The 12,690-nt window shown below is 35.8% G+C and overlaps 2 protein-coding genes across 5 annotated transcripts in view; one reads left to right on the plus strand and one right to left on the minus strand.

Annotated features, from left to right (window-relative positions):
• LOC125663899 (RAB11-binding protein RELCH homolog) overlaps nucleotides 1-12,690 on the plus strand; it is a 90,398-nt gene that overhangs the window by 27,729 nt on the left and 49,979 nt on the right. For all 4 annotated transcript variants that reach the window (XR_007365675.2, XM_056160741.1, XM_048896324.2 and 1 more), the window contains exons 20-25: nucleotides 195-286; nucleotides 3,189-3,295; nucleotides 5,317-5,416; nucleotides 5,892-5,974; nucleotides 6,182-6,245; nucleotides 6,941-7,079. Coding sequence is in view for 3 of the 4 variants with exons in the window: in XM_056160741.1 (XP_056016716.1) it covers nucleotides 195-286; nucleotides 3,189-3,295; nucleotides 5,317-5,416; nucleotides 5,892-5,974; nucleotides 6,182-6,245; nucleotides 6,941-7,079 (585 nt within the window). In the remaining variant the exon portion in view is untranslated. The remainder of the gene's footprint in view (nucleotides 1-194; nucleotides 287-3,188; nucleotides 3,296-5,316; nucleotides 5,417-5,891; nucleotides 5,975-6,181; nucleotides 6,246-6,940; nucleotides 7,080-12,690) is intronic.
• LOC125663903 (uncharacterized) overlaps nucleotides 9,301-12,690 on the minus strand; it is a 31,467-nt gene continuing 28,077 nt past the window's right edge. Inside the window, exons 2-3 of the transcript XR_008802080.1 lie at nucleotides 10,834-10,987; nucleotides 9,301-10,543 (exon numbers count right to left, since the gene is read on the minus strand). The gene's annotated coding sequence lies outside the window, so the exon portion shown is untranslated. The remainder of the gene's footprint in view (nucleotides 10,544-10,833; nucleotides 10,988-12,690) is intronic.

Below are 12,690 nucleotides of genomic sequence, written 5' to 3' on the forward strand. Positions count from 1 at the left end.
TTTACCTTGATATGTCAAAATATGGAATGCTTTTTACCATGATATGTCAAAATACTGAATGCTTTTTATCAAACTTGTATAATGCCTCATAAACTCAGACATCAAGGTGACTGTACCAGTTACAAAGTGTGTGCTTGATATCATCATCTGTCATAATTCTCATTGCTGTATTTTTATGATGTTTTGACACTTAGACCACCGAGGCTATGCGAATGCCAAGCAGACCAGTGTCACGACTTGTATTGTCCCCGTGTACGCTGCGGGAGTCCTGTCAGCATTCAGTTCTGTACGTCATCAGGTTCTAGTCATCAAGGCAATATCAAAAATGTGTTATTTTTATACGCCCGTCTTTAGACGGGACGTATTATGGTACAGCGATGTCTGTCCGTCCGTTCGGGGTTTTCTCTTTATAATTTCATTTCCCTTTCACATATCATGCTGAAACTTGCTGTGTAGCTTCTTTGTGGGTCACTCTAGATCATACTGCAATTTTGATCCATTTCGACCTTTTTTCCAGGAGTTTTGCCCCTTTATTTGGAAATAATTATTATATGGAGGGGTACATACCTACTCTTCCCACAGTTTTCAAGTGAGAACCTTCTTATTTTGTGGAGTGTTTGTATGGGTATTGAAGATGTGCATGTGGGATGGATTTTGATTTTCTACAATTTTTTAGAAAATTACAGGTTGTTGAACTTGGTCTATTTGGAAATTAATATTCTATGGAGGGTACATAATTTGTCCGCCCAACTCCTCCCCCAGTTTTCAAGTGAGGACCATCTTATTTTGTGGAGTGTTTGTATGGGTATTGAAGATGTGCATCTGGGGAAGGATTTTGATTTTCTTCCATTTTTAGCTCTTCTGAGCCAAAGGCTCAAAGAGCTAATGCTTTGGCCATTTGTGCGGTGTGCGTAAACTTTTTAGAAAAAGGGCTATAACTCAAGAATCCCTTGGCCAATTTTTTTCAAATTTGTTACAGGGTATCATTGGCCCAAGGCTTTCATACAAACTAAATAGAGGGATGTGACCCTTTAACAAGGGGAGATAATCAGGAAAATACAAATAAAAGTAGTGGTTGCTAAAAAATCTTCTTCTCAAGAACCACAGGGCAGATTATCACCAAACTTACACATAAGGATGAGGATATGTTGTAGATTAAAAATTGTTCAAGGCATTACCCTGGGGCAAAGGTCACTTCAAAGTTGACCTAAATTAATTTTTTTTTTAAATTCCTTAAATCTTAGATATTTTAGTCATTATAAGGACTAGGATCATCAAATTTTGACAGTTGATGCATCTTAGGACCTTGTGTCAAGTTGTCTCAAAAGTAGGTCATGGTGACCTACTTTTTGAATTTTGCAGGTATTTATTTTAAAATTAATTTTGATGCATATCTTGGACACTTTGAAGCCTATGATCATCAAAACTTGTCAGTTGGTGGATCATGGGACCTTGAAATGCGTCAACTGAAAAATAGGTCACCGTGACCTACTTTCTGAATTTTATGGCTTATCATTTATAGATATATTTTAAGTTGTTATTTCAAATACCGAGAGGTTTAGAATCATCAAATCTTGTAAGTTGATGCATCTTGAGGCCTTGAAACAAATTTATAAAAAAGTAGGTCACAGTGACCTACTTTTTGAATTTTGCAGATATTCAAATTTCACATTTTCAATTTTAGATGCATATTTTGGGCACTGTAAAACCTAGGATCATCAAACTTTGTCAGTTGATGTGTCTTCGTCTTCGGTTTGTGTCGACCAAAAAGTAGGTCACCGTGACCTACTTTTGGTATTTGACAGCTAAATTATTATATTTCAGACACTATTTGACCTACAATCATCAAACTTTGTCAGTTGATGCATCTTGAGTCTTCGGAGTGTATCGACCAAAAAGTAGGTCACTGTGACCTACTTTTGGCATTTAACAGTTATATTTATATATTTCAGTCACTAATTGACCTACAATCATCAAACTTTGACAGTTGATGCATCTTGAGTCAACGGAGTGTGTCGACCAAAAAGTAGGTCACCTTGACCTACTTTTGGAATTTGACGGCTATATTTATATATTTCAGATACTATTTGACCTACAGTCATCAAACTTTGTCAGTTGATGGGTCTTGCATGTTCGAAGGGTTTCGACCAAAAAGTAGGTCAACTTGACGTACTTTTGGAATTGGACACCTATATTTATATATTTCAGATACTATTTGACCTACAGTCATCAAACTTTGTCAGTTGATGCGTCTTGCATGTTCAAAGGGTGTTGACCAAAAAGTAGGTCACCTTGACCTACTTTTGGAATTGGACGGCTATATTTATATAATTCAGATACTATTTGACCTACAGTCATCAAACTTTGTCAGTTGTTGGGTCTTGCATGTTTGAAGGGTGTTGACGAAAAAGTAGGTCACCTTGACCTACTTTTGGAATTTGACGGCTATATTTATATATTTCAGATACTATTTGACCTACAGTCATCAAACTTTGTCAGTTGATGGGTCTTGCATGTTCGGAGTTCGCTGACCAAAAAGTAGGTCACCATGACCTACGATTGGAATTTGACAGCTATATTTCAATATTCAGATACTAATTGGCTTAAAATTATCAAACTTTGTGAGTTGATATTTCTTGGGTTCTCAAAATGTGTAAACCAAAAAGTAGGTCACATTGACCTACTTTTTTTTTGAATTCTTAGGATTTAACTAAAGATTTAGAATACTAAGAGGCTAAGAATAGAAATGGTGGGGTTGTACAATTTATCAGAAGAGCGATTCTAGGCCCTTGGGCCTCTTGTTGAAAAAATCACAGGTTGTTGAACTTGGTCCATTTTGAGGAAATCTAGATTTTTAAGTTAAGACCCTTTGTTCATATGAAAGTTTGTCACAGCCTCATGATGGCTGATAATACCTGAAGTAAAGTTATACAAATTATAGCACAAGAAAAACACCCTATGTAAGCATTTCACGAGCGTATTGTGTACCGTTTGCGGTACTCTTGTTAATTTTGTTATTTACAAAGATTAACATGCTGGAGGCTTTTAACTCGGGAAGATATGTAGTGAAAGAATTTACAATGTATGTAATTATTAAATACCTATGAAAAAAGGGGAATGATATAATCATCCAGTACGTAGTATACACTGTATAAAGAAGACTATGTAAATTTGTTTTTGTTCAAAAGGAAGAAGACAGACAACAACTTAGTCAGTTCTTGCAAGAAATCCTCTGCACATTATCCATGTATCAGGCCCCATTAGACAGTCTGAAGGCAGCCTTCACTGAACTCAGGTAGGTGGCACTGAACAACACCGAGTTGTTGCTTATCTCTATAGCTCCACCCCAATCTTGTGTTTCTCTGTAGCTCCACCCCCAGTAACCATGAGTTTTTACCCACAGTCTTATTAGCTCTTCTGAGCCGAAGGCTCAAAAACCTAATCATATGGCCATATGTCTGGTGTGCAGTGTGCGTCAACTTTTTGCAAAAAGGGCTATATCTCAAGAACCCCTTGGCCAATTTTTGTCAAATTTGTCAAAGGTTATCCTTGGCCCAAGGGCTTTCATTTGTACTAAAACTAAGGTTGTGATCCTTTAACAAGGGGAGATAATTAGGAAAATGCAAACAAAAGTAGTGGTTGCTAAAAAATCTTCTTCTCAAGAACCACTGGGCAAATTATCACCAAACTTATGCATAAGAATGAGGATAGGTTGTAGATAAGAAATTGTTCAAGGCATCATCCTGGGGCAAATGGTGTGGTCTCAAGGTCACTTCAAAGTTGACCTTAAATTTTGTTTTGTTAAAACTTTGATATTTTGCTTAGTATAAGAACTAGGATCATGATCATCAAATTTTGTCAGTTGATGCATCTTAGGACCTAATATCATGTTGTCTCAAAAGTAGGTCATGGTGATCTACTTTTTGAATTTTGCAGGTAATTATTATTAAATGGATTTTGATGCATATCTTGGACACTTTTGAGCCTATGATCATCAAAAGTTGTCAGTTGATGGATCATGGGACCTTGAACTGCGTCATGTAAAAAGTATGTCACCATGACCTACTTTCTGAATTTTATGGCTAATCATTTATGAATACATTTTAGGTTGTTATTTCAGATACCGAGAGGTTTAGAATCATCAAACCTTGTAAGTTGATGCGTCTAGAGGCCTCAAAACATATTTATAAAAAAAAAGTAGGTCACAGTGACCTACTTTTTTAATTTTGCAGACATTCAAATTTCACATTTTCAATTTTAGATGCATATTTTGGACACTATGAAAGCTAGGATCAACAAACTTTGTCAGTTGATGCATCTTGAGTCTTCATAGTTTGTTGACCAAAAAGTAGGTCACCGTGACCTACTTTTGGAATTTGACGGCTATATTTTAATATTTCAGATACTATTTGACTTGCAATTATCAAACTTTGTCAGTTGATGTATGTTGAGTCTTCAGAGTGTGTTGACTAAAAAGTAGGTCACTTTGACCTACTTTTGGAATTTGACGTTTATATCTGAATATTTCAGATACTATTTGATTTCAATTATCAAACTTTGTCAGTTGATGTATCTTGAGTCTTTGGAGTGTGTCGACCAAAAAGTAGGTCACTGTGGCCTTCTTTTGGAATTTGACGGCTATATTTGAATACTATTTGACTTGTCAGTTGATGCATCTTGAGTCTTCAGTGTGTCGACCAAAAGTAGGTCACCGTGACCTACTTTTGGACAGTTACATTTAAATTTTCAGGTACTATTTGACTTAACATCATCAAACTTTGTTAATTGATGAATCTTGGTTAGTGAGAATTTTTGCTTGTTCTACAATGTATCAGAAGAGCGATTCTAGGCCCATGGGCCTGTTGTCTGTCTCTGTAGCTCCACCCCCACCCCCCAGTAACCATGAGTTGTTACCCACAGTCTTATCTTTCTCTGTAGCTCCACCCCCCAGTAACCAAAGGTTGTTACACACAGTCTTATCTTTCTCTGTAGCTCCACCCCCCAGTAACCAAAGGTTGTTACACACAGTCTTATCTTTCTCTGTAGCTCCACCCCCCAGTAACCAAAGGTTGTTACACACAGTCTTATCTTTCTCTGTAGCTCCACCCCCCAGTAACCAAAGGTTGTTACACACAGTCTTACCTTTCTCTGTGGCTCCCCCCCCCCCCCCCCCCCCCCCCCCCCCCCCCGTAACCAAAAGTTGTTACACACAATGTAGCTCCACCCCCAGTAACCATGAGTTGTTATTGACTTGTCTTTATCTGTAGCTCCACCCCCAGTAACCATGAATTGTTATTGACTTGTCTTTTTCTGTAGCTCTACCCCCAGTAACCACGAGTTGTTATTGACTGTCCTTTGGGATGGAGTGATGCACACCTCACCTCAAGTTCGGGCCTCCTCTGCAAGGCTGTTCGAGGTAATTTTAGCCATGCAATAGCGCTTGTGAAAAAAATGTTAGAAATATATTTCATGTTCTAGAACAGATTGAAGTAATGCAATAGCTTTGTAATATGCATTTTGATTGGTTATTGTTCTGAAGTTTAAGGTAGTTAGATGAGCGTTGATTAGACGCAGAACTTTCAATTATGATGTCATGGTAGAATGACAAAAAAAGAAGATATTGATGTCAAATATAAACATGTGATGTATTTTGTCAAAAGTTTTAACAAAGTAAGAGGTAAACATGGGGCAAAATACTGAAAGTTGCATTAGAATGAGAATATCCTTAGTCTTTACATTTAAGGATGTTAATATTGGTTTTATGTTTGAAAACATGTGCTTTACTGGTTTCCATATGTAAAACTCCGTTTGTGACTATCTAATCTCAGATCTGAAGACTGAGGTGAGTTATTCCATAATAACCTAATTGTGATATGGTCTTTATTATTTAGCTGATGGTGAAAGGTGTTGGAGAGAATCTGATATCAACCCGTGTCTTTCCTGCTCTAGTCACACTTGGTAGTGACCCTGAAATGTAAGAATGTCAAGCTCCGTAACTTCTTCATTAGATTTTAAATGATTGTTATAAACATGCAGATAATTTAAAACATGAAATATTACTAACCACAGCTAAATGCAGAAGAAATATCTCTTCTGATGTTCACCATTCGTTACACATAAATCAGGGTACAAACTTCTGACAACGAAGTTTAAAACTTGTATTTGTTGTCATTTTTTCCAGCATTGTCAGGACTGCTACCATTCCTGCTCTTGGTGCAATAATAGAAAATGTATCCCTTGTAGACGTAAGTAAGAAAAATGAGTCTTAATTGTTCAACATTATATGCACTTCATATTGGATCTACATATGAAAACATGCAGCCTGTTTAGCATTGAAAGTCACCAGATCTAGGTTTTTTTTATTTCATCCCTTGATGTTATAGTTTGCAAACAGTTGTTGAAATCACATCAAGGAACAATTCTCTGCTGGTATTGCATGGTTAATAAAGATCTATTTGTATTGTCATCAAACAGCTTTGCAGGACATCGCAAAATAATAATTACGTTGACCAGTACGGTCATTATGGAAGACAAAAACTAATTATGATCAAGAGGACATCTATGATGATTTCATGCATGTACTGTAAACTAACTTTTATTCTCGAGTCAGAAATTTTCATGAGGTTCGCGAGAACCTTGTCACGAATATTTCTCATTGCAAACCAGTCCTATAATGTCTCATATATTTGTTTAAGATTATATTGCCGCAAAAATTAGTTGCCATGAACCGGTTTATCACTGGTAAATCGCAAAATAAAATCGTTGCGAATAAAAGTTGGTTTACAGTGATTGTGATGTGACAATTCAATTTTTTAAAGGAATTGGACTACTCGAGTGTAATTACAGGGATTTATCCATATAAATCTCCCTAGTCACAACCAATGCAGTTACATTAGTTTGTCCAGTCATATGATAAGGACTATGAATTTATCACTTTCAGATGTTGGACAGAGTGTACATGCAGTTTATTACTTTCATGGACGACCCAGTGTATAGGGATGAACATGAAGTGAACATTGAACTCATCCACACGCTTTCTCGAGTTGCTCCGAATGCAGAGCCTCGCTTCCGAGACGATCGTAAGTACAAGTGTTTGCTTCTTTAAAATGGGGAACATAGATTGTGTGATTGCTCACATACAACAAAGTTGAGAACAACAATGGGGAACAGAGATTTTGTGATTGTTTACATACAACCAACTTGATAAATGAGATCAACTAAATGCAAGGAAATGTGAGATAAATTTGAAAAAGCTTGGAATGTCACTGTGAGCCTGCTATAAGTTAAGACATGTCTTTGTAATCTATTTCATCCCTTTTGATTTTTGATAGATTTTATATATTATTCCAATACTTTTTATTTTGGAAGTATACGCATATTGGTTGTTCAAAGAAATGAAGCCACCGGTACAACTTAGTACTTGTACAAGTGATAGCCTTGTTCAATGTCTCTACATTCTTTGTCACACATTCTGGTGATAGCGTCGATGACGTAAAGGACATTCTTGGTCACATCACAAGAATGTAACCAATAAATATGACATATTTCTTGTATGTTGTTCTATGAATGAGGAATGCGAAGACTACTGATCTGACAGACACATTCCTGTGTTGTCTGGGAATTTGTAGCATATGTGTGTACTGTTTTGGAATAGATTATGTATAGAAGATGCAATAGAAATCTTTAAATTTTTCAGTCTGAATTAATTATGTTATTCAGTTAGCTGTTGACATCCATTTTATTAAAACGTGTTTAAGATACTATGAATTTTTAATCATCTGTTTTATGTAAAACTGTTGATAACTTGATGGATTAGGTTTGTTGTGTCATAGAAATCTTGAAATATGTGGTTGATTAGAAATGACCATACACATATTTCAGTTTCTGAAAGTTTTCAAGAAATGCTTTTTTATAAGAGTCCCACATCAAAGATGGGAGAGTCCTAGAGTTTTCACTCTCTCCTCTGTCCACGTCATTTTTGAGCACCATTCTTTGGAGTGAAATTGTTATACCCCCTCCCCCCCCACAAATAAAGTTTAGAGGGGGGGGGGGGGGGGGGAGATGGTAAATTGGAATCAGCATGTCTGTCCATCTGTGTGTCTGTAGACATGATTATATCCTGACATTTTCTGAGAGAGTATTTTGTGGATTTTTCAGAAAATGAGTACACTCTCAACTCACCATAAGAAGATGAGCATCTGATATTTTCATCATGATTTGATGACAAGTTTTCTCTCTCTCTTTTTTTTAAAATTTTTATGGATATAGTCATAGAGGAGACATATTGTTTTTGTACTGACTGTCTGTCCATCCATCACAAAATAGCTTGTGAACACTTCTCCTCCTGTATGGCTTATTGGATAGACTTGAAACTTTGTTCAATTCTTCATTGTCATATGTAGACGTGCATATTGTCGGGAATGGAGGATCCAATTCATTTCTTAAAAGTTATAGTGGATATCATCGTCAGAAACCCACGGTTGATTACGCTTTGTTCCTCTCTCCATCACCCGTGGGTCCATTCATTCGTACTCGCACATTCTCATGAATAATTAATGAGGCAATTTGATTGGGCGCTCATGATAAACCCTAAGTGAATTCGTCCAATAAACAAGACACTTTCAGCCCAATTTCGGTATACAATTGTTGTGATAGCAAAGTTAAGTTAATGCTACCTTTAAAAACAGAAGAGTTACATTACTATAATGATTACTTTGATTGGACGATATTTTTAAATATTTATTCCTTTACTTGCATTTCGTGGCCAAACGCAGGAACGGCACAATATGATGTGTACCAAATTTCTTGATTAACTTACATTGACGATGAATACCACAAAAATATTGGACAAAAAATTATTACTTTCTAATCTTTCAAATTTGCATCAAGAACTACACCCAGTTCCATTTTCTAGGAGCTTAAGATCATAGCTATGTGATAAAGAGGCTAGAGTGTCTTACAAATCTGTATTAGTTTTAAAGTTTACCTTCATGCATTTTTACTTTAAAGGAATTTGGGGCGAATTTTCATGCAATTCCTCTGCATTTTCTACCCTTGTAAAGTATTCAAATTTACACTCCGAATTTTGCCGTGCACATGCACAACATGATACATAAAACGACTGACATGTTTAAAAGATGCTCCTTAATTATTATTTATTTATAATTTCAAAAATACGTAAAAGTAGGTAGAAGTAGCTACTTTAAGAAGGTTTTAATACCTACGTAGCTATTAATAGCTATGTAGGTAGAAATCGTCTTTGGACTGGGCATGTTAAATGGCTTATTTGATAGCCTTGAATTTTTTTTTTTTTTTTTTTTTTTTTATTATACAATACTTCATTATCATTTAATGATGTTCACATTGTTCTGACTAGGGATCTAATATTTTCATACAATTTACAGTGGATCAAAGAGGAGTGTTTTATAGCTTTTTTCATGTACAAGAGTATGTTCACTTTCCTACTGGTACTTCAGCATAATAGTCATTATTTTTGTATCATATACAACAATGACATTGGTCACATTGATGTTGAATCTTTTCTCCATCGTTTCCTCAATGCACAAAGTGTAGTTCATAATGTTGATGTTTCTGCTCATGCTTTCTCCTTCATACCATGCATTACATTAAGGGAAGGAGGTTGTAATTTGGAGCACTTTCAATTTGGGGAGCTGGGAGAGACATATGTTTTTGACAAAAACAAGTGAGTGACATGTTCTCTCAGACTACTGCACAAATTTAGGAGGGATTATAATGGAATCGTCATATATCCATTTGCCTGTCCGTCCATCTTTCTGCAGACTGTATGACATGATTTTGTGGAGACATTTTCTAAGAGACTAGTGCATGGATTTTCCTTAAAAATTGAATGCTTTTTATTACATCTGTGGGGTATATTAGTTCTGTTAGGACAGGTCCAGGGCTCGAAATTCACATATGCCCGTCAGTCCATGACTGGTTAAAAGTCGGGCAGACTGACTAAGATTTATGCCAGTCAGTCCGATGGGATTGGTCAATTTTCCAAAACGTCATTTTGGAAAACATACTTATGGAATCTTAAACACGCATTTGGCATTCCTCTGTAGATATCAGACGAACCCGATTGGTAAATATAAATCTCACATAAGTGTTTCAATATTGTCTGAGGCATATCTAGTTATCATCATCATCATCAACCAGTTTTGATTATACAGGCCATGGATTAATTCTCACGTTGAGGGTGTGGCCTGTCTGTCTGTCGAAAGCGAAGTCTTTCTCTCCACGCCTGGCAATTTAGTGAGTTGGTAGAGTCCATGTTCAGGGCTACACAATCATGCTTAACGAGTTCGTCCCAAGGAAGCTACATTCCATTATTTCATTTCAATATGTTTAATTATTTCTGGAAAACTGGTAGAATGGTAAATTTTTCTGTGGACTGGTTGAAATTGTACCCTGTCAGACCGGCTGGTCTGGTGACATAAAAAGTTAGTTTCAAGCCCTGCAGGAATAGTTTGGAATGACTTTTGAATGTTGCTGTGCACATCCCCCTTTAATTTGTTGATTTCTGAATGCAAAAAGTTAAAATTATATGGTCCGAATTTCAACAAATTTTGTCCACATTGTAAAATTAGTGTTAAATTATCGCACATACATATTTATATTGGTGTTTACAATTGGTCACTCAGCGATTTCTAATGCTATAAAAAGTGACATTTGCATTTCAAGTTCAGACTTCATTAGAGGTAAAATCACCAGTGGTCTTATCTTTGTAAAGCTGTGTATATTTTGTTACTACAATACCATCCCATAAATGTTTCATGTTTTTGTTTAAAGAGAAATAAAATTATCAAATACCTCTTGATAGATCCTAAATATCTTCATAGTTTTATCTCTTTCAATTCTAAAGTTATACAGTTGTGTCCGAGATATGTAGTCAAGTTGGGATTCCCCTCATATGCGTGGGGCTATTTATAGATGCATAGCAGACATGGCTTTGAATTGGCAAGTCCTAAAAGAACACCATACATTTTAACAACAAAGGAAGAATAAAAGTTGTGATAGCAGAATTAATGGGATATACTGGACTCCATACTTCACTATTTGAATCGAATATGATACGCATGTGCAGGAGTTCCCTCCATGAGCAGCAAATGTATCTTTGAGTTCACACTATATTTACTTTTTAAATAATCTTCTCACTGTTTTCTTTTACATGCAAATGTTTTCAAACATGTAATTAAGGGAAAGTTAATAACTTTAAAAACTAATTCAACTGCATTAAAGTAATTCTGTACACTTCGAGAGAGAAAAAAAAAAAAAATAATAACAGTTGAACATTGGACCATACAGCTGTAAGCCATTTTAAAATATTTTCTAATACCTTGAGAATACTTCAATGAGATCACATGAAATTTTATAGCAATATCACAGCCAGTAGTCTTTTGATATATTTGCTGTATCGGAGTTATGGGACTTTAATTGTTAAAACAAAAGTATCAGTTCCTTAGGGGCGAGATCAAAAGATCGATGTCGGATAAAAATCTAAATTCAAATAGTTAGGGGAAGGGGGGATAAAATCTCCCACAAGTTTCTGTCATCCGACATCGATTACACTTTAGTGGAAAAAGAAAAAAACAACAAACAAAAAACAAAAAAAAACAAGCAACTGTTTAAAATTTTTAAAGGGGGTGGGGTTCTTGGTGAAAACCATGTGAATTGTCAGCTATTAAACTTTTGATCTCGCCCCTTATGTTGCGAGTAATTTCATAAAATCTAGAATCATTGATACAACCTCATCATTCTTGAAACATTCACAGCTGCTATGTGGATATAATCTTCACTGTTTAGAGACTCTGACTGTTATGTGTAGGTATCTGTCTGATTAGACAGGTTTCAGATTAGACAGGTGTATAGATATACTGTAGCTATGGCAGAGTAATTAGCTGACTATTGCTTCAGTATCATTATGTATGTTACTTACACCTGTACAGCATGGCTACAATGAGGCAAGGATTTGTATGCTTCAAATAAATTCCTGGTTAAACAGAGTAATGAACCAATGAGGAATGAATCAGCTGGAAATTTGTCTGATAAAATTGGAAATGCTGAAATTCTCAGCTTCTTTCTATTTACAAACAATTCTTGGTCAGTTGCATGGATAAGTTCAGGAAGTGTTCTGGTTGGAAGAAAGCCAACCTCATTCAGCGCAAGATTTATGCATATCATCTGTTTAATGAAGTCTATTTTCAGTGGATCAACTGCTTATCTCAATCTTTTGGGTAACTTTTTCAAACAAACAATATCCTTAAAGACTTGATAATTCTTTTGTTATGGGGTTTGATATCTTCCATTAAATCTGTAGATCTTTGCTTCTGTACTTTATACTGGAATTTTAAGATATGTTTGAAATATCCACATGTAAATATAGAAGTTGATCTTGTAAGAAGACAATTAAGACACAGTACGGGAGAATTTCTTGTTTACACAGAGAAGTAATTAAACACAGGAATCAGGTTTACCACATGTCAGAGCCCTTAACTTATTTTTCTAGTGTTTATTACTGGCATCCCGATATTTCACCCTCAGTAATACCAGACTCCAAAGGTTGAGAATGATGAAACTGGGGAGAACACAGATTCTGGAAAATCAAAAACGGGGTGAAAAGAGGTGGAAACAGACAAACGCTTGTCTGAGGGAGATTGATGGGGCGAT

Source organism: Ostrea edulis, chromosome 1 (assembly GCF_947568905.1).
Source record: "Ostrea edulis chromosome 1, xbOstEdul1.1, whole genome shotgun sequence".
In the NCBI taxonomy this organism is placed as follows: domain Eukaryota; kingdom Metazoa; phylum Mollusca; class Bivalvia; order Ostreida; family Ostreidae; genus Ostrea; species Ostrea edulis.